At 42.7% G+C, this 26,586-nt stretch overlaps 1 protein-coding gene across 2 annotated transcripts in view; it reads left to right on the forward strand.

The window, feature by feature from the left end:
* Positions 1 to 26,586, forward strand: part of ABCC5 (ATP-binding cassette, sub-family C (CFTR/MRP), member 5) — a 140,786-nt gene that overhangs the window by 108,427 nt on the left and 5,773 nt on the right. For both annotated transcript variants that reach the window (XM_008574202.1, XM_008574201.1), the window contains 12 exons: positions 33 to 176; positions 2,605 to 2,707; positions 5,575 to 5,759; positions 6,164 to 6,310; positions 6,612 to 6,741; positions 8,281 to 8,434; positions 8,526 to 8,654; positions 10,265 to 10,451; positions 11,831 to 11,920; positions 14,278 to 14,467; positions 18,605 to 18,764; positions 26,018 to 26,096. In XM_008574202.1, coding sequence (XP_008572424.1) covers positions 33 to 176; positions 2,605 to 2,707; positions 5,575 to 5,759; positions 6,164 to 6,310; positions 6,612 to 6,741; positions 8,281 to 8,434; positions 8,526 to 8,654; positions 10,265 to 10,451; positions 11,831 to 11,920; positions 14,278 to 14,467; positions 18,605 to 18,764; positions 26,018 to 26,096 — 1,698 coding nt within the window. The remainder of the gene's footprint in view (positions 1 to 32; positions 177 to 2,604; positions 2,708 to 5,574; positions 5,760 to 6,163; positions 6,311 to 6,611; positions 6,742 to 8,280; positions 8,435 to 8,525; positions 8,655 to 10,264; positions 10,452 to 11,830; positions 11,921 to 14,277; positions 14,468 to 18,604; positions 18,765 to 26,017; positions 26,097 to 26,586) is intronic.

Below are 26,586 nucleotides of genomic sequence, written 5' to 3' on the forward strand. Positions count from 1 at the left end.
CAATACTGTGTTGTCCCCTCTTTTGTCTCCAGTATCTGGTTGATTGTGATGAAGTAATCTTCATGAAAGAGGGCTGTATTACAGAAAGAGGTAGCCATGAGGAACTGATGAATTTAAATGGTGATTATGCTGCCATTTTTAATAACCTGTTGCTGGGAGAGACACCCCCGGTCGAGGTAAGATTTGGTAGTATTTGTGTGTGTCGTCTTCTTTCTATGCAAGGGAGACATGATCATAGTGAGTGATAGAAAGATCTCAGCTGAATTCAGTAGGTGTCTTATAGGCAGGGGGCCCTATTTTCTGGTGACCAGACTGCTATGCTTTAGTTCACATGCTGATTCTATTCTAGGTGAGCAGGATTGTGGGGCTGCTAAGCCAAGATCTGCTGTCAGTGATGACTTACTAAGACAATGACAGGGAGGAGGAATGGGCTCTGTGCGGGTGGAGACGACATGTGCTCCTGTGCAGTCACAGCCTCCTTTCCTTAACCCCATCAATCTGACAGAAGATCATGAAGTTCTTTTGTAATAACCAAGTGAATATGGTGCCAGAGAAGGGAAATTAAATATTGCATATATTTGAAGATGATCCATGGTATCTTGGTTGCTGACTTGGCACTTATTATTAACCTACTGTGCTCCAATTATTGGATTAGGCACTTATAGATATCATCCCGTTTAGTCATTTTAACAGAGCTATGTGGTAAAAGATGATTATCCCCCACTTTACAGCTGAGGAAACTGAAGCTCAGAGAAGTTAAGCAACTTGCTAATGAGGGCAGCTTGTGGCAGCATCCCACATCTTCACTCTGGGCTCCATGTTAAGCACAGAACATGGGCACGCTTAGTTAGAGCTAGCCTAACTGGTTGTTTTTCCTTCTTGCCATGTGCTCTCTCACCTGGGGTTCCAGGCCTGCACCCAGGCCAGGCTAAAAGCTGCTTTCTTGGCCACCACATCATCATGTCATCTGAGAGGGATAAAAGCAGAAAGTTATTTAGGAACTTTTCTGGGAGTCTTATTTCAGTCTTTGGGCTTCATCCTGTTTGGCTTCAGGTACAGTACAATTAACTGGTCATTACTGATGTATTTTAGGGCCTTTGATAATAACTCAGACAGTCCAAGTGCTATCAGTAACTTCCATAGATGTACCCTGAATCACATTTAAATTTTACGATCTCTCTTTACAACTGTCTGGGGACTTTGGTCTGTTCATACTATTTCCTCATCACTGTAGACATGCAGGGAAATGAGAGGGAGAGAAGCTAAAATATGGAATGTCCAAGGAGCCACAGAATACTGAGAGTCGATGTGTCGTAGTAGAGGAAGCACACTTTCAGTATACGGCACTTACTTTTCTGAGCTTCAGTTTCCTCATCTCACAAGTGGATGGTATCCGCCTCTTACAGTTGTTGCGTTGGTTAAATTAAATACTGTGTAATGTTCTTACCCTAGTAAGTGGTCAACAAATGGTAATTTTTCTCTTTAGAAGGTGCGTTTTTTCATACACTGCAGTAAATATAAAATTTAGAGTCCTATCTTGTCTTCCATATGTGGCTCTGAATTTTATATTATTCTCTAATTTTTTTCACTGCCAATTTAAAAAGTCTAGTTGGAAAGCCAGCTGGGGGCATGTGGCTGACCATGACACAGAATTAAATGTAGTGCACTATATTAAGAGAATTCATATATAAAAATGTCAGAAGAACTTGGAAAGGAGAGCATTAAGTAGTTTCTATTGTCTCAGGTTCACTTTGATGAATTTTTCTTGAGTCTCTGTGTACCCTATTATTGGCAGTTCTCAGTAGGCCCTGTGTGGCTTAAAACCATGTGTGAGACATCATCTCTGTCCTTGAGGGACAGGTAACTGTAACACCAGTTCACATACATAGTAGCAATGTGCATAACAAAAGTGCCCAGGGAAAACAGGGGAAGGGTGAGCTGAATTCTAGAGGAGTCTAAGTTGTCTATGAAGGAGGTAAATTTGAATCCATCTGAATGGGAACAGCTGTGACCAAGATTGGGATGAGGGGAGGGGCATTCCAAGTGGAGGAACCATGTGGACAAAGGTACAGCAATGGGAAGTTGCAGTGGGGTGTAAGGAATGGTGTGAAATCCAGTGTGGCTAGAGAGTAGGAACTGCAGGAAACAGTGAAATGGGAGAAGAACTTGCAGAATTAGGCTAGAGCCAGAATATGGAGGTCCTGCAAAACCAGGCTGAGAAGTTTGGGTGGTAACAATGGGAAATGATCAGATCTATCGATTTAATTTAGCAATGTGGCGGAGACGGGAGGAATGGAAATGACTCCAGCCCTAATACTTCGGACAAGTTGGAGTGGATGAGAACAAAATAAAGGTGCTACATACAGTTTAGTGACTTTGGGGAGAACAAATGCCAGTGGACTAACAGGGCAGGAATCTAGATCTCAACGATTTAAGGAGTTGAGGAAGTACATGAAATGAGTATAGGTGGCCCTTTTAAGAAGTTGGATGTATCTCTTTTCAGTAATGGCAGCTCAATAGATAATTCTCTAATATGTATTCTGTGGACATTCATCTGGATGGCCATATCATGACTGGAGATACTTTTTTTTTTAATATTATTAGATTAATTCAAAAAAGGAAGCCAGTGGTTCACAGAAGAAATCACAAGACAAGGGTCCTAAAACAGGATCAGTAAAGAAGGAGAAAGCAGTGAAGCCAGAGGAAGGTAATGACCTTTTTTGAGATTTTTAGCTTTGTCATTAAAGTTTATCAGAAATTATGTCATGTAGTGACTCGTGATTTTTTTTTTCCTTTTTGTCTTTTTTACTGACCGGTAATGGGATCGCAACCCTCAGTGTCGCGCCCGTACCGGGGACCAGCAACGGGATCGCAACCCTCGGTGTTGCACCCGCACCTCGCTCAGCCAGTGAGCGGGAACCGGTCTCCACATGGGATCCGAACCCTCGGCGGGAGCGCCACCGCGCTCCCAAGTGGCACACTCTCCAGTGCGCCACCGGGCCGGCCCAGTGACTCGTGATTTTTGATAGCATTAGGTGTTATACAGTAACTGGTCTTATATTCCTGGAATATTGGGAGACTATGAGGCACCTTGTGTTTGCTTAAACAGACCAGGGCAATAAGAATGACCTTTAATCCTGTGCCTTCTCTACCTATGCAAGGTGGCTCTGGTGTAGGTTACAGCTGAGTTATCCTGAGTAAGGAAAAATGGACTGGTGGATAGAGGTGTATCCTTCCTTCCTGTGACTCACCTCTGCTCTTTAAAAGTCAGTTTCAACCAAAGCGGAGGGGTTCCAACCCTAAGAATGTCTGTGTCCTCAGAAGCTCCCACATTAGAACAAAGACTCCTCTCCTCATCCTGACAGTTTTGCAGCAGAACTGGGGAAGAGTTAGAGCTTGGGGTTTTTCCTAATTGACTTTCCCCATCTGGAGCCCTTGGTCCTGTTTCTTAAACCCTTTATCTTATCAACTGAAACAACTCTTGGGAGTTAGGATACTCACAATAACGAGGGCATTTTCACCTTTTAAAATTTTAAGCTACATGTTAATTTACAAAAAACCAAAAAATTTAGTCTTGATTTAAAGCTCTTTGGGCCGGCCGGCTGGTGGCTCACTTGGGAGAGTGTGGTGCTGATAACACCAAGACCACAGGTTCGGATCCCTGTATAGGGATGGCCGGTTAGCTCACTTGGGAGAGCGTGGTGCTGACAACACCAAGTCAAGAGTTGAGATCCCCTTACCAGTCATCTTTTGGAAAAAAATAAAAAATAAAAAAATAATAAAGCTCTGTTTTGTTGTGTCACTTCCTCTCACCTTACCCTTTTGAACTTAGGGACTTTCCTGGGTTTGTCACTGCTTTGAGGATGGGCCTGTTTTCACTTCCTTGTCCTTAAAACTGCAGCAGACATGTGATGTTAGGGATTAATCATTCTAATTTACCACTCTCTGCCTCTTTTCTTTCTTTGAAAAAAAAAATGAGATTTTGAATTCAGGTATAATTTAAGATACTTTATTGACACGCTCCCTGAAAAACAAACATAGCACAGAAGGCTGAGACATTTGTTAGTTCCTGCCACAGGCAGTATAAATCAAAATATCATTAGGTAACATTTGTTTCATCTACATAACCACTAGCTGGGCTACTCACAACTCTTAAAGTGCTCAAGTCATGTCTGGCTTATTCCAAGATTATTAAACATTTGTGATGAAGAAGCAGAGGCTTCCCGTATTGCTGTTTCTCTGTATTTTCATGTCAGCATCAGTCATCTGACCATACCAGGGAGACCCTAGGAGATATCCTTAAACCTTTTCTCATCTCCAACAACCAGTCAGTCACCATCTCCTACTAAATTTACCTCCTGAAACTTCATCCCCATTGCCATGGCTCTGGTTTGGGCCTTAATCATCTCTTGCAGTTATAACTGCCTCCTTTTAAATCTGTCCTCCACATGGACAGCTGAGAGATCTAGTTAAAAACAGGAGACCAACCAATTTATTTTCCTCCATAAAGTCTTTCAGTAGCCTCCCATTTTTCTTAAAAGATGACCAGTAAGGGGATCTCAACCCTTGACTTGGTGTTGTCAGCACCACGCTCTCTGCAGTGAGCAAACCGGCCATCCCTATATAGGGATCCAAACCCATAGCCTTGGTGTTATCAGCACTGTACTCTCCCGAGTGAGCCACAGGCCGGCCCTGCCTCCCATTTTTCAGAGCAGTGTTTTCTGATTTTTTTTTTTTTCCTGATATGGCACACATAGAAAATGCTAATATTTGTGTGCAAGACTGGGAGGCATGGAAGAGATTGCTCGGCAGCTTGTCTGGTAGTATTGACCACCCCAGGTCCACCTAGCCCAACAGGGCTGGGGAGCCAGATCTCTACATACCTGTAACCCATTCTCCTGAGAAGTTCTTACCTGCAGTATAAAGTTCAGGTGCCTTTATTCTCTGCTTAATCAGCCTCATCTTATCCCTTGCCGCTCCTTAAGTGCACATCTATTCCAGCTGTACTGAATTGCTGTGGTTGTCTGTACTTGCTGATTTGCTGTTTTCCCACCTCTGTGCCTGTGCTGATGTTGTTTTCTCTGCCTATTGTCTCCCCACCTGGTCGACTCTGGCTTACTTTTGAGAAGCAATACAGACAACACAGAAAGTCTTTGCTGAAACCTGCCTGCTAATCACCCCACACCTCTCCCAAGTAGATTAGGTACATCTCCTGGATGTTCCTGTGCTGTCCTGCATATAGCTTTATCATCATATTTAGCACATTTTGTTACAATTATGTATTTATCTGCCTATTCTACCAGACTGTGGTAGGATCCTCAGCCAGTTCCTCAAGGGCTGGGACCTGGTCTTAATCCTTTTTACTGCTTCAGGGCCTCATGCTGGGGCTAGTTCATGGTACGTGCTCAGTAGATGTCAGATGGATGAATGGATGCTTCTGATAAAGAGGAAATAATTCTAATCTAGAGCCATGGGAACTGTAGGCTCTCTTTGATTCTGCTGCTCTATAGGTGACTTAGTTTTGGGGGAGTAGCTCTTCTTTTCTGAGTTCATGTTTCTTTTTTGCTTACCTAGGGCAGCTTGTGCAGCTGGAAGAGAAGGGGCAGGGTTCAGTGCCCTGGTCAGTATATGGTGTCTACATCCAGGCGGCTGGGGGCCCCTTGGCATTCCTGGTCATTATGGCCCTTTTCATGCTGAATGTGGGCAGCACAGCCTTCAGCACCTGGTGGTTGAGTTACTGGATCAAGCAAGGAAGTGGGGTAAGGTTCCTCATCAATGGGAAAGTTATATGGCTAAGATCATGGCCATCTCTTTATATTCCCTGGCTATTCTTAGGGAAACTGTTCTAGTTTTCATTTAAAAGAAGCAATGAACAAGGCTTTTCCAGCATGAAAAATATGAGTTTCTAACGTAGCCTTAGAAGATAGGAAAAAACCTTGACCAACCCTTGGGGCATTAGGGCTTGTCAGTAGGACACCTGCAGGCTGTCTGATCTCATCTAGTAGAAAAGAGAGTAGGAGGTGGGCAAAGCCTGCCTGTGTGTGCCATGACCACATCCCAGTGTCTTTGTCCTGCACCCTCCCTTGAGCTGGAAACGGTCCTGAGCAGGAGCTCATGGCAATCTTTAGGAGTCTTACCTCAAGAGAGCCTTGCTTCCAAACAGAACACCACAGTGACTCGAGGGAATACGACCTCTGTGAGCGACAGCATGAAGGACAACCCTTTCATGCAGTACTATGCCAGCATCTATGCCCTCTCCATGGCTGTCATGCTGATCCTGAAGGCCATTCGTGGAATTGTCTTTGTCAAGGTACGTGGTGGTGGGTGACCTCTGCTCCTCTCCCTGGCAACTGGTCAGGCTTTGTTGTGGCATCTCTCTGGTTTGTTCTGAGTAGGGGAGCTGCCTTAAAGCAGGATGGTCCTAGCTAGGATGACTTGTATTCCATTAGCCTCAGCCTTTTCCTGTCGGTTACCCCTCCCTCCTGACCACTTGCGCTTCCCCAGCTTTGGGAGTGGATGTCCTGCAGATGGTGACCTGGACGAGTAGGAATGGAGCCCATCCTGAGTCCCTGGGTCTCTGGGCCCTGATCACTTTGTACTCTGCTCCTCAGGGCACACTGCGAGCCTCCTCTCGGCTCCATGACGAGCTTTTCCGAAGGATCCTTCGAAGCCCTATGAAGTTTTTTGACACTACCCCCACAGGGAGGATTCTCAACAGGTTTTCCAAAGACATGGATGAAGGTATTTCTCACTGATCCTTTCTTTTATGCTCTGGAGCACAAACGGGGGCTTACAGTGCTTCCAGCCTCCCTCGATAATGCTGCAAATGTGCAGATCTGTGTACACGGATACTTCAAAAAGCTCATGTAAAAATGGAATTGAAGGGCCGGCTCATGGTTCGCTTGGGAGAGTGTGGTGCTGATAATGCCAACGCCATGGGTTCAGATCCCTATATAGGGATGGCTGGTTCGCTCACTTGGGAGAGCATGGTGCTGACAACGCCAGTCATCTTTTAAAAAAATAAGTTAAAAAAAAATAAAAAATAAAAAAATAAAAATAAAAATGGAATTGAAAGATAATATGAATCTACAACCTCTGACAGGTTTTCTGGATGCTGCATGGGCTGTGCCTGTGCCAGAACTTAAACACTCCCCATAGCCCAGAATAATAGTGATGCCTCCTGACATTAATTGAGGGCTTACTGTGTAACAAGCAGTGTGCTGAATGTTTTATGCACATTATCCTAATCCTCACAGCAGCTCCTATGAGGTGGTGTTGCACGCATTGTTTACATGAGAAAGCTGATGTCTGCAAAAGTTAAGTAACTTGCCCAAGATCATTCAGCTGTTGAGTAACAAAGCTAGGAATTGAGCTCAGATCTTTTAAGCCCAAGGCTAATGTTTTTAACTACTGCACTGTGGCTGCCTCCATAGGAGTTTTTTCAGGCATTGATAGGCCAATGTAAAGCCATGGCCAGAGAAGGAATCAGAACCATTCCTGATACCAGAACTGAGGCATAACATGTTCCCACACCTGTAAAATGCACATGTTCACATGTGCATACATATGCAAACACACAAACACACATGAGTGGAAAAAAGACAGGGGCTGGTTGTTTAGTTCAGTTGTGTAGAGCATGAGGCTGATGACACCAAGGTCCAGGGTTTGATCCCTGTACCAGCCACCATAAAAAAAAAAGAAAAGAAAAAAAATCGGTGGTATCAACATGTCTGGGATTTGCATGAAAGTACTTTAGCCGAAAGAAAAAAGGGTGTGAGGTGGGGTGGGATGAGGAGACAGCCAAAACAAGAAGAAGTAAATGTTGATAACTGTTGAAGGTTCTATACGTTTCTTTTGACTTTTGCGTATGTCTAAAAATTTTCATGATGAAAAATTTCTTAGATGTTATCAGCAGTTCACCGGTATTGGTATAATAATATAAATTACTTTTGTTTTCTTTTTTGCACACTTATTTCCCAACTCTTTTTACAACAAGCATATAATACTTTGTAAGAGGAGAAAAATGTTTAAAGGGGTTGGGCAGAATAGTGAACCAAAAGAAGGGGCTAAAGTAGGAAAACCACTTAAATTTTCATGGAACAAAAAAATTAAAGCAACCAGGTGTGTAGATTTTCCTCTGATCGGACTGTTTAAAGACAACATCACAAACTTCAGATAGGGATTTTGTGGAGCCTGTTTTTATTTTTTAAAATTTTTAGTTCTATGTTCCTCATTTATGGATCCTAACAATCTGACACTTGTTCCTTACGGTTTCCCCAGTTGACGTGCGCCTGCCGTTCCAGGCTGAGATGTTCATCCAGAATGTTATCCTGGTGTTCTTCTGTGTTGGAATGATCGCAGGAGTTTTCCCATGGTTCCTGGTGGCGGTGGGGCCCCTTGTCATCCTCTTTTCAGTTCTGCACATTGTCTCCAGGTAAACAGGAAGTGTTCGTGTCTACCTGGGCAGAGGACAAAGCCAGAGTTGCTAGTCTACCTCTATGACACAGGACTCATTCTCTCTCCAGAGTCCTGATTCGAGAGCTGAAGCGTCTGGACAATATCACGCAGTCACCATTCCTCTCACACATCACGTCCAGCATACAGGGCCTTGCCACCATCCATGCCTACAATAAAGGGCAGGAGTTTCTGCACAGGTGAGTACTGATGGGGCCAGAGGCATCAAAGAGGAGCCAGCATCCCAGCATTTCATGAGTCTGAGGCCCCTCAAGACTAGAGTTGGGGATTAAAGCTCATTACTAAAGGTTTTAGTGATTTAATGGATAGGTCTCTGATTATAATTCACTTGCTTGGTGGGACTCCCTTCTGAGCAAATAAGAGGACAAAAATACAGATTTGGAGTCCATTGGTTTTTTTGTCCTGAGAAGCTATATTTGATGGAGTTTTGCTTTTTTTTGGAAAGAGTAAAAGGTAGTCATTGACATTAGAGTAGCATTTTATTTAGCCATTGAGTATAGTTTATTTGTGAAATTTACATAGATAGTCATTGTGGAGATTTGTATTAACAAGAGATTGGAACTAACCTAAGTGTCCTTCAATAGAGGACTGGTTAAATAAGGTATGGTATACCCCCATAGTGAAATATTATGTGACCCTTAAAAAGAATGAGGCAGCTCTGTAGGTACTGATATGGAATGACCTCCAAGATACATTAGTGAAAGAGCAGTGTACAGATGTGTTTATATCCTGTGCTACCTTCTGAGTGTGTGGTTATATCTGTAATATTTAGAATAGCTCTGAAAGGATATGAGAAACTATTAGTTGCCACTGGAAGGGGGGACTGGGTAGCTGGAGGACAAGTAAGGGAAGGACTGACTTTTCATTGTAAAACATTTTGTAACTACAATTTTCTAGCCCATATATATATTACCTATTCCAAAAAATAGGTAATTATTTTTAAAAGAAATTTATAATAGAAAGGGTAGAAAAAAATTATTTTCAAAATGTTAAGTGCTTCCTAACTTTAAGTGGAAAAAAAATAAATTTTACTGAATATGTATATGTGTATATACATACACAGTAAATGTAAGTGCATTGAAAAAATGCTGGGAGGAAATGCAGCAGAATATTAACTCTGGTTTTGACTAGAAATTTTTACATTTTCCTTTATTTTTGTTGCATTTTCTAAGTTTTCTCTAAAGAGTAAATATTTTATTGTAAGAAGGAAAAGTGAGTTGTTTTTTTTTTTTTCTAAATTCCCTATATAAAAGATGACTGGTAAGGGGATCTTAACCCTTGACTTGGTGTTGTCAGCACCACGCTCTCCCAAGTGAGCTAACCGGCCATCCCTATATAGGGATCTGAACCTGTGGCCTTGGTGTTATCAGCACCACACTCTCCCGAGTGAGCCACGGGCCAGCCCTGGAAAAGTGAGTTTTTAAAGCAGAGGACATCTGCCCGGCGAAACTTCCTGCTCTGGAGTTCAGGTTGCCTGTGGGGTCTGATCTGCTGTCTAGGACCCCTGGTGTCAGCAGTGCCACACTCCCTCAGTGTTGAGGGTTGTCCAAGACTCTCTGGCTATGGTTTACCTCCTTGTCCTGGTATAACTAGAAAACCCCATGTCCTCTTGTGTGTGAGGCCTAGAATACCAGCCCTCTAGGTGTTCCCATGTCATTCTCTCAGTTAGAAACAAGGAGTACTTAAATACTTGCCCTCTGTTCTGTGATTCTCTGAAGCTTTGACATCATCCATGTGCAGGGTTGTGTAGTTCTTTATTTGCCCATTAGGTGTTCTGTCTTCCTTTCAGGTACCAGGAGCTACTGGATGACAACCAGGCTCCTTTCTTCTTGTTCACATGTGCAATGAGGTGGCTGGCTGTGCGGCTGGACCTTATCAGCATTGCCCTGATCACCACCACTGGGCTCATGATTGTTCTCATGCATGGGCAGATTCCCCCTGCCTACGCAGGCCTTGCCATCTCTTATGCTGTCCAGGTCAGTATCTGGGATGGGGTATTGTCTTTGCTTGAATGCTTCCTGTGTTGGTATAGAAGAGGAATGGTGGGTGTTCCACATTAAGCCATTGTTTCATTTCTGAACCCCTAGAGCTTCTTCTGGTCTGATATGACAGTAGTAATCTGGATTTGACTGAGTCAGGTGGGGATGAGAGAGAGGTAGAGGTGGAATCTAAGAATAAAGGGATTCAAATCTGTTGCATGTGTTTAAGAAATAGGTGCTATTTTCTTCATAAAGAAACATGATTTTGAAAATTGTTTCTTAATTGTATATTTCTGTGTTCACCACCATGCATCGCTGGCCTCTTCCTAGTCTTCTGAGAAAGTTTATATCTTCAATATGCTTCTTATATGCATTTTCTTTTCAGGCCCCTTATTTTCCCAATACTGTTATATATATAAAACCTTCTGGTTCCTAGGGATGATTGAAGGTCTTCATCTAGTTCAAAGTTCAATTAAGAACTTGAACACTGACTAGATACTGAAGATGTTAATTATTATTAAAATTTTTTGAAATAATGGTATTGGAGTTGTGTTTTGAAAGAGTCTTTATATTTTAGAGAGCTACAAGTATGTATGGATGGATGACGTATGTATGTATGAAATGATAGGATATCTGGGATTTGCCTCCAAATAAGGGGTCTGGAGTGGGAATGGGTGTGAGTGAAGATGAAATAATATTGGCTGTAAGTTGACCATTTTTAAGGTGGAATTTTGGTATGTGGGAGTTTATTATACTACTCTTTCTACTCTTGTATGTTTTTGACAGAGAAAAATAAAAAGTAGCCAAAGGAACCCAGAGATGTGTGTCTGCACAGATACTCAAAAATTGTCTGTCCACATTGTGCATACTAGATGAATAGTTGGGGAAGATAATGAGTTAGATGTACTATGTTTCAGAATTCCCAGTCTGAGGTGCCCAAGGGTTCTGCATTCACTTGTTTCCCAGCCTTATATCTCTTGTTTGCTTTCCTGGAAGCATTCTCATTTGTTGCTCCCAGGCTGATATCTCCATTTGTTATGACTGCCACAAACAAGTTCAGATACAAGTTGGAAACCCAAAAGTTATTCAGCTGCAGTTATGTGTAATTGGAAATACAAAGATGGATAGAAAGATTTTGGGTACAAGTCAATAGTACCAGCAGTACCATGATGCCACCTGCATTCATTGAGCATTGCAGTTGGTGAGGGGTAATAGACATCATGTTAAATGCTAAGAGAATGGCTAGGTACCTAAAACCAGCTGCTGAGTGTGCCCAGTTCTTATAATTGGTCTTCTAGATGAAGAAACTTCTCTAGCATTGGCCTGGTACATATTGATAATGAATGCTCTCTTGGATTTTTGCTTTCCATTATCAGTTAACAGGGCTGTTCCAGTTTACAGTCAGACTGGCATCCGAGACAGAAGCTCGATTCACCTCAGTGGAGAGGATTGATCACTACATTAAGGTCAGACTGCTGCAGGTTTTTTACTGTGACCTGACCCCTCCTAGAGTCATTATACCCTTTACTGCCTCAGATGGATGTGCAAGGAGGGGCTTGTTTTCTCTGCCTGCTTATCCCACAGAAGAGAACCAGTAGTCTCTCCAGCATGCTTGGAATGGAGAAGAGAGTACCCTAAGAGTTTCTAAATATATTTGTGAATTATGTCCAGTTGAGAACTTATGTTCATTGGCTAATGTAAAATTTTTCTTACAGTGTTTAAAACCATGTATTGTTTTAATTCTTAGTTTAGTTCAGTTGTTCTTAACCAGGGATGGCCATCAGTATCCCCTGTTGAGCTTTCAGCCAAGGCAAATGAGGGTCTCATCTCTGGAGATTCTGATGCAGTAGGTCTGGGTGGGACCCAGGCTTTCATAGTTTTAACAGCTCCATAGCTAATTCTAAACTGCATTCACTGTTTAAATTTAAATCAGTAAATTTAGTTGATACCAAGAGTATCTAGCTCTTCACACCTTCCCCTGGGAGCCCATTCAGTCTTGCCATGGGGTGGCATCTTGCTGGCATCCTAGTTGGAACTCTTAAAGCAATTTTCTGTAGAAAGAAGCAGTCATGAGTAATTAGGATTCTTAAATTTAACTCAGTTCTCTGTAGTTACCTATTTTGTGAACTGCCTTGAGACTATCATTTATGTTATTATTTACTTGAGAAGAATACATTCCAAGTTTCAAATAATTGACTTAGGTAGCTTGAAAAACTATAGTTTCAGTTGAGAACTAAATGTATGTAAACTATTTTCTAGCAGAGACATGCTTCACTGATTTTTTTTTTAACAATGAATCTCATTAATTGTAGGATATTTCTCAAACTTACAAATGATTATTCCCAAAGAATGGCAGGTCGCTAGTGTATCTGGTAATAGGTGTTTTTTATGTTTAGATATTAGCCTCTTTGCCCAGTGTTTTGGTCTGTGGAAAATAGTGTGTGTTTATATATGTGTGTGTAGTGTTTGGGTTGATATTTGTATTAGTCAGTTTTCTGTTGTTTATAACAGAATACCTAAAACTGGGTAATTTACAAGAAAACAAAATTTATTTCTTATAGTTTTGGAGGCTGGAAAGTCCAGGTCGAGGGGCGCATCTGGTGAGGACCTTCTTAATTGGCGAGGGCTGAGCAAGAGCATGTTTCCTCATGTTTTCTTCCTCTCCTTATAAAGCCTCCAGTCTGGTCCCTGATAACCAGTTAAACCATTCATCCATTAATCCATGAATGGATTAACCCATTCGTGAGGACAGAGTTCTTATGATCTAATCACCTCCCAAAGGCCCCACCTTTCAAATACCCATAGTCTGATTCTCCACCCTCGTAACACTTTTACAATGGGGATCAAGCTCCAATCAGTTTTAGAGGGACATTCAAACCATAACAATATTGCTATTAGTGAGAATCTCATGCCAGAGTGGTCAGGCTGATGGTCAGCGGGGGTACAGAGTGCACCCTATTCAAACTAGTCATGTTTCTGAGGACTGCCTTCACACTGCCAGTCCCCAACCTGGAAGCCTGTCCCAACACAGAGTCTTTCTAGCCTGGAGTTTTAGACTTCAGTTTCTACCTCTCAGAGCACTATAGTCTTTGACCCTTTAAGGCTATGTGCCCCATGGCTAATTGCCAGAGAATTTTAAAACATTGTGAGGTGTGACTGTTGGTGACAAAAATTACCCAATCAGTTATTTCACAGCATTTTAAAGCTTGAATAGATTTCCGAGGTCATCTAATTCAGTCCCCATAAGTTGCAGATGAGAAACTAAGACCCAGAGAAGAGAAGTAACATGTTCGGGTCACACAACTATTAGTGGCAAAATTGGAATTAGAATCTGTGTCTCCTGAATTGACCAAGATACGTCAAAATGCCAGGATCTGATTAGATGTTCAATAAATGTTACTTTCGTTTCTTCAGGTTTAGGCCAGTGGTTTTCAAATGGTGAAATCCATTTGAAAGTGTAATATTTTCAAAGAACCTAAATAAAAACTGATGTGGTTGAAGAGGGATGGAGGGCCTAATGCCTTACGACTTAGGTTCTCCCTCAGTCCCCAGGGCAGTTTTGTGGAAGAATTCCTAAAGACAAAAAGCAGTTTGAAAACCACTGCCCTCTCCAAGGTGCTGCTTAGTAGCCATTGTACTCTGTCCCTGTCTGGTTCAGCAGTGATAAGCATTTACTGCCAAGGGAATCTTTCATAGCAAGGGGACAGGGTGGCAGCTGCCTCTGTGTGGCTGCTATGACTATCCTGGTTTTACTTGTCTATGGCAAAGCTTGTAGCTCCCCAAGAATCTGGTCAGTCTGAACCGGCCACTTCTGTCTCCCCAGACTCTCTCCTTGGAAGCACCTGCCAGAATTAAGAACAAGGCGCCCTCCCCTGACTGGCCCCAGGAAGGAGAGGTGACCTTTGAGAATGCAGAGATGAGATACCGAGAGAATCTCCCTCTGGTCTTGAAGAAAGTGTCCTTCACCATCAAACCTAAAGAGAAGATTGGCATTGTGGGGCGGACAGGATCAGGTGAGGATATGCAAAGGCCTCTCCAGAGAAACATTTGAAGCCATCAGAATTCAGCTGTGTTGAATATCACTTTCATACCTTCAAGCCAGATTCTTGCCAAATAAGTGATTAGCGTCTCAGGTTCTAGGTTTATTTTTAACCTTACTTGATGACATTTAGTGCTTTTTCCAATCATAAAAGTATACGTTCTCAATGCAGAACATATAGCAAAGTACAAAAGGGAAAGAGCACTCACGACTTTACTATCGAGAGACCAGCTTGGTCACATTTTGGTGGATATCTTGTTAGGCTTTTTATGTTAACACGTATGTTTACAAAAATGTGGTCACTTTACACATGCCGTTTCATGGCCTTCTTTTAAAACTATCGGTATTTTTCCATGTCAATTAGTGATTGCTGTGCAGCATCATACAGAATTCTGTTTTATGAATGTACTATAATTTATATTCACCCAATCCCCAGTTGACAAGGAATTGAGTTTGTTGTCAGTTTTTCACAATTATGAATAGCACTGCAGTGAACATCTCTATTTTTATGAAGTCAAAACATATGAAGAATTTTATGGACTTTGTGAAATATCACCAATATAGCCTCATTTGTCAGAAACTAACATAGCCCTAAAGAAGCAACCAATATTCCTTCAAAGGCAAAAATTATTTTCTTGATCCAGCATCAGTTGTAAAGAAGTAAAGTGGCCTTTGTTTTATGTTTTTAGGTGGTTTACCTCACTCTTATTCTTAGAAATGTGTTACAATATACCCTTTAAATTTCTAGGTTTGAGGGCCGGCCTGGTGGCGCACTGCTACAGTGCGCCGCTTGGGAGTGCGGCGGTGCTCCTGCTGAGGGTTCGGATCCCACATACAGACCGGTTCCCGCTCACTGGCTGAGCAAGGTAGGGTTGCAATCCCGTTGCCGGTCCCGGTCCGGTACGGGTGCAACACTGAGGGTTGCGATCCGTTGCCGGACACGAAAAAAGACAAAAAAAGAAAAACAAACAAACAAAAAAAAAAATTTCTAGGTTTGAGACTTGAGTAATGTATTTCTTTCCCTCTTCTCTTCCTGAATAACATTTCAAAGACTGAATCTTGTCATCTTTTACTAACCTGTTTATCCTTGTGTGAAAAGTCTCTTTGATTCAGTTAGCATTAGCTTTCTGGACTCCATGCTTCCTTGACATCAAAACTCTTCTAGCTTTTTTCCTTGCAATTGAAAAAAAAAATCTTTTTTTTTTTTTTGGCTAATTTACTTTAAGGAACCTTTTTTTTTTTCCTTTTTGTCTTTTTTCGTGACCAGCAACGGATCGCAACCCTCAGTGTCGCGCCCGTCCCAGCCCAGGACCGGCAATGGGATCGCAACCCTCGGTTTTGCGCCCGCACCTCGCTCAGCCAGTGAGTGGCCGTTCTGTATGTGGGATCCGAACCCTTGGTGGGAGCGCCGCCGCACTCCCAAGTGGCGCACTGTAGCAGTGCGCCACCGGGCCGGCCCTTTAAGGAACCTTTTTTTTTTTTTTGTCTTTTGTCTTTTTCCGTGTCCGGCAACGGATCGCAACCCTCGGTGTTGCTCCCGCGCCTCGCTCAGCCAGTGAGCGGGAACCGGTCCGTACGTGGGATCCGAACCCTCGGGCGGGAGCGCCGCCGCGCTTCCCAAGCGGCGCACCATCCAGTGCGCCACCGGGCCGGCCCCCTTTACGGAACCTTTTAAGGAAGAAAAGAAAAAGTACTTCTTGGCCTTCAGTTTGAGGGAAAGATTTCACGTCAAGATAAGACACTGCCCCAGGTTTTCACACTGGAGAGAGTCTTCAGGGAGGATGGCCATGCTGCACCTCTCACTCTCTCTCTCAAGCCCCCTTTTCTGCATTGGCCCCGAGGGGGACACTGCTCTCCTGAAAACAGACTAATGTCCCCTTTCAATGATTTCTCTTTAACACAAGATAGAAGGAAATATTCACCAAGACTTTATTAAACAGCAGGGAGTGACAGAGAGATAAAGAAGAAAAAGAAAACAACAATAAATAGTCAGACTTAGAAAGTCTAAACTCTAATTCTGTTATAGCTTCCTTCAAGTTTCATGGGCCCTGGCCCTGTTGAGGTTATAATCAAGGACAACACCATGAGGACTTTATTGCCTATAGTGTAGATTCGGGGAAATATAGTCTTCCAGTCCGGGTGGTTCAACCTAGGCACCTTTTGTTAAAGTGGAAGAACTTGACCCATTTATTTGAGTACTCTTCCTTCTTTAGCTTACATCTTAGAACAACGCACTGCCTTGGCCCTCAGAGAGTGTCTGCCACCCCTCCTTATATCTGGGTAAGGGGCTGATAACCAAGTCCCCTAATCCTGAAGAGAGTCATTCATTTTTAGGAGAACTGTCCTGCTACATGGACCAGGTTCCCAACTCATTTCTGGTAGATGGATATGAGGGTTGCTGCATTAGGAAGATGGGTGGTTTTGAGGATTCCTGTTAGGTTGTTTGACAGGGGGACAAATACTGACAGCAGGGTTGTGGCTGCAGACACCAAAGGCAAGGCAGGCATTTGAACCCTCAGTGCTTGCTGAAAAGAGTCATGGTGATCCCAGCGAGGCTCTCACAAGAGGTATTTCAGAACATGGAAGCAGGAGAAGGGTAGGAGAGTTCAGAACCAGGCATTCAGCCAAGGAAAAGTGGTTCAATAGCTAAAACACTGTAGTTCTAAATCCAAATCATGGGTCCATGTTACAGAAAAGTAGACAGGACTATGGCAAACCCTTTTTTTTGGCACTATATAGAGAGCCTTTTAAATATTTATATATATCCTTAGGGCCGGCCTGTGGCTCACTCGGGAGAGTGTGGTGCTGAGAACACCAGGGCCCCAGGTTCAGATCCTATATAGGGATGGCCGGTTGGCTCACTGGGTGAGCGTGGTGCTAACAACACCACGTCAAGGGTTAAGATCCCCTTACCGGGCATCTTTATATAGGATTATAAAAAAATAAAAAAATAAAATAAGTAAATATTTATATCCTTTGACTTAGTAATTTCTGTTCTGAGAATCTATTCCAAGGAAATCATCTGAAGTAGAAGTAAAATTTGAGAACTGAGGTATATGCCACAACATTATTATAAGTTTTTTATAAACTAAATGTCCAACATTAGAGGAGTGGTTAAATAAGTAGGAATATATCCACATGATGGAATGTTGTAGCCACTAAAATTTCATCTTGAAAAGTTTTTAACGATACGGTTGAGTGCTTATCATACAGTGTTAAATGAAAAAAAGCACTTACAATATTGTGTCTCTGGTGTGATCTCAACTCTAGGAAGAGACTGAAGGGAAAGAAATGGATCAAAAAGTACATTAGGGCCATCCCTGGCTCACTTGGGAGAGCGTGGTGCTGAGAACATCAAGTCAAGGGTTAAAATCCCCTTACTGGTCATCTTTAAAAAAAAAAAAAAGTACACTAGTTGAGTTCATGGGAGATTGATGTTGTTATGTATTACATAACTTTTTAAATGAAGATTCAATCAAGAAAAACTGTTCTGGTTATCATTGTAATATTGAGCTCATTATTTTATTCCCCCAAACCTTCTTCTCTGCCACAGTTCCCTATCATAGGAGAGTCATCCACAGCCACCTAGTTACTTAAGCCAAAATCTCCTTCCCTTGCATGCTTATCCATGGAATTTCTACCATTCCCCAGCTGCTGCTGTGCTGATGGAAAGCCTTATCTTAGTTTCTCTGTCATCTATAATAAGGGGACAAAGAAAGAAGACACCTTGTCCTCTGGCTTGCCCCCCAGCTGCTTGCTGTGAGATCTCTGTTCTCCTAACTTTGCCTAAGAAGTAGTAAATCCTGTGCACCTATTCCTAAGGTGAAAGGGAGGCATTTTTCTGTTTTACTCTCATGAAAGTAGAACGGTCCCTCTCATTCCTTCTCAGGCTGAAGCTGTGTGGTTCAAAGGTATCTGCTTTGTAGTTCAGGAAAGCTCATGACTTTTTTCTGTTTCTGACTCATTTTATACATTGTCTCAGTTAATCAGTTGAAATAATGATTGAATAGCATTAGGAAAAATAGATGATTTTGCCCTAAGGATAAAGCAGTTTTGTCTTCACAGAGTTTGCTAATAAAGCTACTTTTCTGCATGTCTTCTTGCTCTTCAGGGAAGTCCTCTCTGGGGATGGCTCTCTTCCGACTGGTGGAGTTATCTGGAGGCTGCATCAAGATTGATGGAGTGAGAATCAGTGATATTGGCCTTGCCGACCTCCGAAGCAAACTCTCCATCATTCCTCAAGAGCCAGTGCTGTTCAGTGGCACTGTCAGGTGAGGATTTGAGCACCGCATGGTTCAGGCCTCATCAGAGGCCAGGTGGGTGTGTTGGATCACACGAGGCTATAGCCTCTGCCTGAACCAAGATCTCAGGGCCTGTGGCCCAGTGCTTTTCCCACACCATGTTGTTCCCATTGCAGAAGTGAGAGGCAGCCCCACTGCACAAGCCACTTTAATAACTAGCCGGCAGGGAGGCCCGGCAGCTTGGTGGCAAAGAGGTCAAAGTGACTTGAGCTCAGAGCACTGCTCCGTGACTTCAGACAAGTTTCTTAACCATTCCTAAGCCTGTTTCCTCACTCATAAAATGGGGATACTTTTAAGACCTGTTGTTGTGAAGATTGAATAAATTTGTACAAATTATACAAGCACAGAGCCTGGCAAATGGTAAGCATTCAGTAAATAGTAGTTGCTGTCATTAACCTCGTCACTGTCGTCCTCCATCTGCCATCTACCTCCCACTGCATTCTTCTTCTTTTTTTTTTTTTTCTTTCTTTCTTTCCTCCCACTCTATTCTGTCATCTCTACTAGGTATGCTGAAAGTTGCAATTCTAATGATGGCTTTCAGGCGTTATTACAACTCTTATGTTTTCATTTTCTAGTATCTTCCCCACCTTTGATACTTACTCTGGGATGATGTCTCTTCCTGAAATCTGCCAGCATGCCAAAGATAAAATTCCTCTTTTTGGCCTGTTAAAATAGTAACTAAGAAGGAAATATATTTTGTACCATTATTTTTTCTATACTTTATCCTACCTTTAGCCTTAAGCTTCTGCCTCCTAAAAACAATGGATGTCTAAACTTTGTGTCCATTTTTATTCAGGCTGCCTCTGTTTGGAAATAAAAACAGCTTTAACTATAGAGCTGACTTAGGGCTGGCCAGTTAGCTCACTTGGGAGAGCTGGTAACACCGAGGTCAAGGGTTCGAATCCCTGTACCAGCCAGCCACCAAATAAATAAATAAATAAATAAGTATAGAGTTGACTTAGATTGGACATTTTTTTTAAATCAACCTAAAAGTGGTATTGCTATTTCCTCTTTAATTTTTAGCAGTTTCCAAAAAAAATGGTACTAATTGAATTTCTAATAGCCATAGATGTAGACACTGTTCAGACTTGTCTTTAAAGCTAGATCCCCCCTCTTTTTCAGAAATGGCATTTGAACTAATTTATTCAAGGAGGTTTGCTAGATATCTTGGTCTTCTCAGACTGCTGTAACAAAATATTGTAGACTGGGTGGCTTAAACAACAGAAATTTATTTCTTACAGTTCTGGAGGCTGGGAACTCCAAGATTGGTGTGTGGTGAGGGCCCTCTTCCTGGTTTGCAGATGGCTGTCTTGTTATATTCTCACATGGCCTTTCTTTGGTGTGTACACTCAGAAAGAGAGGACAGAGAGAGCTCTTGTGACTTTTCCTTTTCTTATAAGGGCACTAATCCCATCATAAGGTCCCGACCCTCATGACCTCATCTAAACCTAATTACCTCCCTAAGGCCCCACCTCCAGTATCACCACATTGGGGGTTAGGGATTCAACATAGGAATTTTGGGACACACAAACATTTTAGTCCATAGCAGTAAACTGGAATTCTCATGATTATTCATGTAGGGTCAACACTCTTGGGTGTGTTTATTCTAGCATTTCTCTAATCGAATTTGAACAGTATATACTAGATCTGTTGATGGTGGTAAATCATTCCTTTTGGGTACTGGGGTAATAAGGTCCAACAAGCAAAATCAGAGATTAGAATTTATTGAAGACTCAATTCTAAAATTAAGAAATTAGTGTTGCCAAATCTGCTCTTCCCACACATCTCTCTACTTGTAGATGCTACAGGAACATCTTTGCGGGGGAAAAAAAAACTGGCCTTATAATATTTGTTTCTGGACAAAAAAAACCATGTATTTTTTTGTTTTTTAGTTATCATTTAGAAGAGAATCAAGAAAAAAGGCATATTAAACTTTAGACTTCTCTTGAAAATACTGCCACCAAGAAGCCTGTTTTAATTTTAAAGTTTTATAGTGCTTCACTTGGGTTTGTGAATTGGGGGCTTCTAGAGTTAATGGTTAAGAATTGACCATGAGCATGTGCAGCTGGTGTTTGTAAAACATTATGTAAGTGTAGCTTTCATGAAATTGGGACCATTTGTTTTTATCTCCAGAGAAATGTTTGCTGCTTTATGAATAAGCTTGGTAGTTGATGTGCTGCTGTCCTGAGTTTGTAGTTATTGAGCTCAGAGTACAATTTGGGGAGTCAGGTATGCAAACTGAGAAAATAGTCATGTAAGCTCTAATTTTTTCTTTTTCGGTCAGTAGTAGACATTGAGGAAAAGTTAAATCCCAGACCTTCTGTCCTCTTTTTATTCCCAGAGGTTTCTTATAGATGCCAAAGAACATTCAGCTTCTGGCATTATTTAGCTTTTCTTAGAAGATAGAAAGCCTGTGATGAGCTTCTCAAGGCAAGGGCAACCAGCTGTTTCCTCAACTTCCTCCTAGAGATTCTGACCAGCATTGGGGGTGGGTACATCTTCTTGAGATAACAGCACGCAATTAAAACTTGAACTCATAGAGGAAAAGCAAGGTAAAAACCAAAATCAAACAAAACTCAGAAAAGTCACAGGTTACAAATTTCTGAATTGTTCTGCATGCAAATATGATCTAAATCACAGACTAGATAATTCAGGGCCACACCCCTCCCTAGATTAGCCAGAACCTCATTCCATTCCAAGACCTGTATCCTAGCCCTCCCTATCCATCTGTCTGGGTTTGATCTCTTAGGCCTGTGTTTCTGCAGCCTGTCCCTTTCCTCTGCCTTTTCCCTGATAGTTGGCCCTAGGAGGAGAGGCCCCTTCTCATCCAGGCCTTAAGAGCTTTTGCTGGCCTCCCTCTCTCATGCCCTGGCAGTGCTTTGCATTCTTCTCCCTTTTCCCAGAGGTCTCTGTGCTTCTTGGTCCCAGAAAGCCTAGCCCTAGCCTCTGCCCTAACCCCTCTGCTGGAGTGCTTTCCATCCTGAGGACTGTCTGAAGCCTTGCTGGGCTGGTGGTTAATCTGCATCTCAGTGAGACTGGTCATCCCCAGTTGTCACTCTTGTCTCTCTGAGTCTTAGTCCCCTGTGATGATGGGTACCTTCTCACCACCTGGAGCAGTTCTGCTTGGTGTCCATTCATTAGAAAGAAGCAGTGTTCTCATTTCTTCCTGTTCAGATGCCCTCTAGATCTGCTCATTAAATTTTCTTACTTTTGAGGAATATCTCTGGCTCTCAACTCACAATCACAGGAAAAGGAACTGAGTCCAAAACTGACCTATTTTCGGGCCGGCCCGGTGGCGCACTGCTACAGTGCGCCGCTTGGGAGCGCGGTGGCGCTCCCGCCGAGGGGTCGGATCCCACATACAGACCGGTTCCCGCTCACTGGCTGAGCGAGGTGCGGGCGCAACACTGAGGGTTGCGATCCCGTTGCCGGTCCCGGTCCGGTACGGGCGCGACACTGAGGGTTGCGGTCCGTTGCCGGACATGAAAAAAGACAAAAAGGAAAAAAAAAAACTGACCTATTTTGTTTTCGTTCATCCTGGGCCCAAAGCACCTTCAGACAGAGCATCTAGTACTCTAGATGGCATGGAAGTTTCTCCAGATGTGATGAGGGTCTTTCACTTGTCTCTGAATTATCCTATTTTTAAGGGAGCCCCCTTTTCCTTTTTTGGCAGTCTTAATCCCTGTAGAACTTGAGAATTCCCAAAAACTTCTAGTCTCTATGTCAGAAAGTAATGCTATGTCTAGAAGAACTGTATGAAGAGCATCAATAGTAGCTAAGCTTACTGAGGGCTTACATGTGCCAGATGCTGTCCTAATAGGCCTTTTAAGTGTATTAATTGATCAAATACTCAAAACTCTATAAGGTAGATACATTATTATGCCTAGTTTATAAATGGAGAAACTGAAACTGAGAGAGAGTAAGTAATTTGCCCAAAGATACACAGATAAAAGTGGCACAGCTAGAATTTGAACGAGAGCTGGCCAGCAATTCTTTAGCATGGAGCCATGCGGCTATTCTGTGTACAGACCATGGCAGGGCAGCTCCAGCAGGAAACGAGGCAAAGCAGGACTCAACTGCTGTGTGGAACCAATCATGATTTCCCATGGGTTGGGGTCCAGTGGTGATAGGTTGCCCCTTCTTTCTAGGTTTGATAAGGACTTCTAAAAGACTCTTGTAAAGAGCGTTGAAGAACTTAAATAAAACAATAATAATAGTAAGTTAATAAATAAAGTGATTTTTTAAAAAAAGCTGTGAGGGTTATGGCTCAAAAGTGAGACCTCCTGTTGCAACTACAAAGGTCAGAGAGTTTACTATAAAGTATGAGGAGATCCGTATTAGGGAGTATTTTATTATGAAAACTTGCATTGCCACCTGGATAAATGTTAGTCTGAGGATTGTCTTTCTAATCTTGCCCATGGGAATTCCCAACAGTCTTTGTTAAACCAGGCAGAAATTTGACTGACCTTTTATTCCTCAGACTTGGGACAGAGAACACAGTTTCAGTCTGTCATGGATCTGTTGGTATATCAGTGTAGAAGCTTTTCCTAAAAGGCAGTTGGAAAGGAGAGCAATGAACACTGATTTTATCAGCCCAGATGCATGTGTAGGCAGATTCCAGAGTGGCAGAGGGACAGGAAGATCAGGAACTTTCAACATGTGTCAATTTTGTCTTTTTGATTGGAAGCAGGTGAACTTTTCCTTAGGCTTAGCCCAGGGTCTGCATTTAACAACATTAGATTATCAACAAATTGGACCACCTTCTTTAATTAAGGGTGCTCTTCCTAGATGGCATACCTATAGAGATCAGTCTTCCCCTTCCAGAGCTTTCACAGATACGACTCTATCAACTATTTCTGATCCTGTATTCAGGATCCTATGATTATTGTGTCCACTTGGAAAATGCAATGAGTATATGAGTCAGAAAATCACCAACCAATGTAACCAGGCATGTAATGTGTCCCTGTGTACTGTGTCAATTTAACAGCTACAAGTTATTGAGTGCTGTGTTCCAGGCACTGTACATATAGTGTCTTAGTGTTTACAGCCTACTTAGTAGTGTCACTGTATCCCCACTTTATAGATGAGGAAATTCAGGAGTAATTTGTCCAAGGTCACACAGGTGGTAAAAAGCAGGGCTGTGATTTGAGCCCAATCTGCGTGGATGCTTTGTGTGCACACACTGTCTCTCCATGACACTGCTCTTTGCTTCTGTTATTACAGAAAAAGTATAAGTTGTGACATACTAATGCATCTTATCAAGAAGCCAAGTAAGGATTTTTTCATGCAAAAAATACTGAACAGTGCTAGCGCATGGGATACAATAATGAATGAGATCCAAACAGGGCTCCTGATCCAGTGGGGGCAGGGACAGGGAAGGGGGAATGACAGTGAACAAGTGCTGAATGCCATAATAAGGGACACCTAGTCTGGGCTGAAAGGATCAGGAGACACTTCCTGAAGGTAATGTCTAAGTCAAGACCTGAAGGACTAGAAGGAATCGTAGCCGAGGAATAGCAATAAAAATAACATGATGATTATAATACACAGTGTTAACTGTGCACCAGATGGTACTGCTGTAAGTGCTTTCCTTACATTGGTTAAGTGTAGTCCTCACAACTACCTTTTGAGGTGGGTGCTCTTTTATCCCTTTCTCATACACGAGGAAACCAAGGCATAAGAAGGATTAGGTGAACAGGCCAGGGTGATTGCTAGAGCCTGCACAGCAATCCCAGTTGTCTGGCTCCAGGCCCCTGGCTTTGGACCAGTGTCTCTTGAGTAAAAGGGTCAGGGGAAGTGAGCATGTTCCAAGCAGGGGGAAGCATGTGTACAAAGGAGGCCCAGGAGAGTAGGGCTGGTGGGAGTCTCCCACGTGAGTCCAGAGGTGCCCACATGGCTTGATCGAGGCAGGGTGCCAGCCTGCTCTTCCTCCTCTCGGGCAGAGTTCTGTGGTAATGAGCTGCCTGTATTTGCATGCCTGAAATTAGTAACCCGACATGGAGACAAATGTGGCATAGAGCTACTATTCCTGTTTCCCCCAAAGGCTTTCCTGTTTCCCATATATCAATCGTAATTTTATGAGGAAAGCAAATTATACGTAATACCTCTTAGCTGACTAGACCTACAAATGTGTTCAGATCAAGACAAGACACCCCAAATTACTGTAACATCCCAATTTTCCACCAAATATCTGTTCCGCCAACACCTCTCCACTGTGATCTTCAAAGACAAAGATTTTTTCATTGTTTTTATCATTTCCAGAAATGTCCAGTCCTGATTTTTTAGTATCATCCTTGATTTCCGTGAGGCACAGTAAGCCAGAATAGTCCCCACACTGGTCTTCTGTACCAGTAAAATTCCTTCCTCTTGAGTCACCCTTTATTAGAGAATAATAAATGCCACTTTATTATTTTTTATTTATTAGAGGTTAATAAATTCCTCTGCCTCCTGGTGGACCAGTTCTTCCTCCTGGTCAGGCTAGCTGTTGTTGAGCCCCCACTCAGTGACAGGGCTCTCAGCCTGTGTTTCAAGAAGAAAGAAGGTGTTTTTCGGGCCGGCCGGTGGTGCACTGCTATAGTGCGCCGCTTGGGAAGCGCGGCGGCGCTCCCGCCGAGGGTTCGGATCCCACATACAGACCGGTTCCCGCTCACTGGCTGAGCGAGGCGCAGGAGCAACACCGAGGGTTGCGATCCCGTTGCTGGTCCCGGTCCGGTACGGGGGCGACACTGAGGGTTGCGATCCGTTGCCGGACACGGAAAAAGACAAAAAGGAAAAAAAAAAAAAAAAAAAAAGAAGGTGTTTTTCTAAGTTTGTACAAACAGATGTATTTTAACATATATGAGTATCTGCATAGAAAAAATCTAGGATATATGCCAAAATGGTAAAAATATTTCTTTATAGGGATATCATTAAAAGTGATTAAAACATGTACTGGTTTTTGTATTTTAGGGGGTTTTGAATATCTGTATTTTTAAAATTTTTCTAAGCTTGTGCTATATAATAAAAATAATAAGAGTTAAGTTTTGTAAAGAAGAAAGGGAGACCCAGTCCATTCTCAGAACTTCCATCCATGGCTGGCTGGGGAATGAGCCACCTGTGACTTACAGTGTTTTGCGTTCCCCTTTTCCCGTGTGTATGTGTTAAACTTTTACCACAGATAGCCACTACGATTTGGTCACTTAAATGTTGGACCACTGAGAAATTCCTATTATGTTTCTCCCTAGGTCAAACTTGGACCCCTTCAATCAGTACACCGAAGACCAGATTTGGGATGCCCTGGAAAGGACACACATGAAAGAATGTGTAAGTGAAGAGTCAGGGCAGTGCTGTGCTGCAGGTGCATAGGTGGAAGCACAGTCTGCGCTGGCCGCCTCTGTCCAGCCACGGCCTTTCTCTCCACCTCCAGGATGTCAGTGGAGAGAAAGAGTGCTGCAGAGCAGGGCCTCCCAGGCATTTCAGACCTGCAGTAAAAGTTAATCTCTCCCGGCCCCACCTCCCACACCACCACACATGGTTATATCCATTGACTGAGAAGATATCAATGACAACTACTCAGAATTCAGTAATGCTTTTAAATTAATTTCTATTTTATTAATTTTAACACTATAACATACTTTTGAAGCATCCATATATGTGCAAAATATATATAATTTATTGAGACTACAGAAAACACATAGTATGCATACGGGTCACAGACCTCTTAGGGTAACTCAGCAGGCTCCACCTGCAGCCACAGTCTACAAATTGATACCACTGGCCTGGAGTGGGTTCTGTGGTTACCCCTGGGTTGAGT

This window comes from Galeopterus variegatus, unplaced genomic scaffold (genome assembly GCF_000696425.1).
Source record: "Galeopterus variegatus unplaced genomic scaffold, G_variegatus-3.0.2 Scaffold1013, whole genome shotgun sequence".
Classification (NCBI taxonomy): Eukaryota; Metazoa; Chordata; class Mammalia; order Dermoptera; family Cynocephalidae; genus Galeopterus; species Galeopterus variegatus.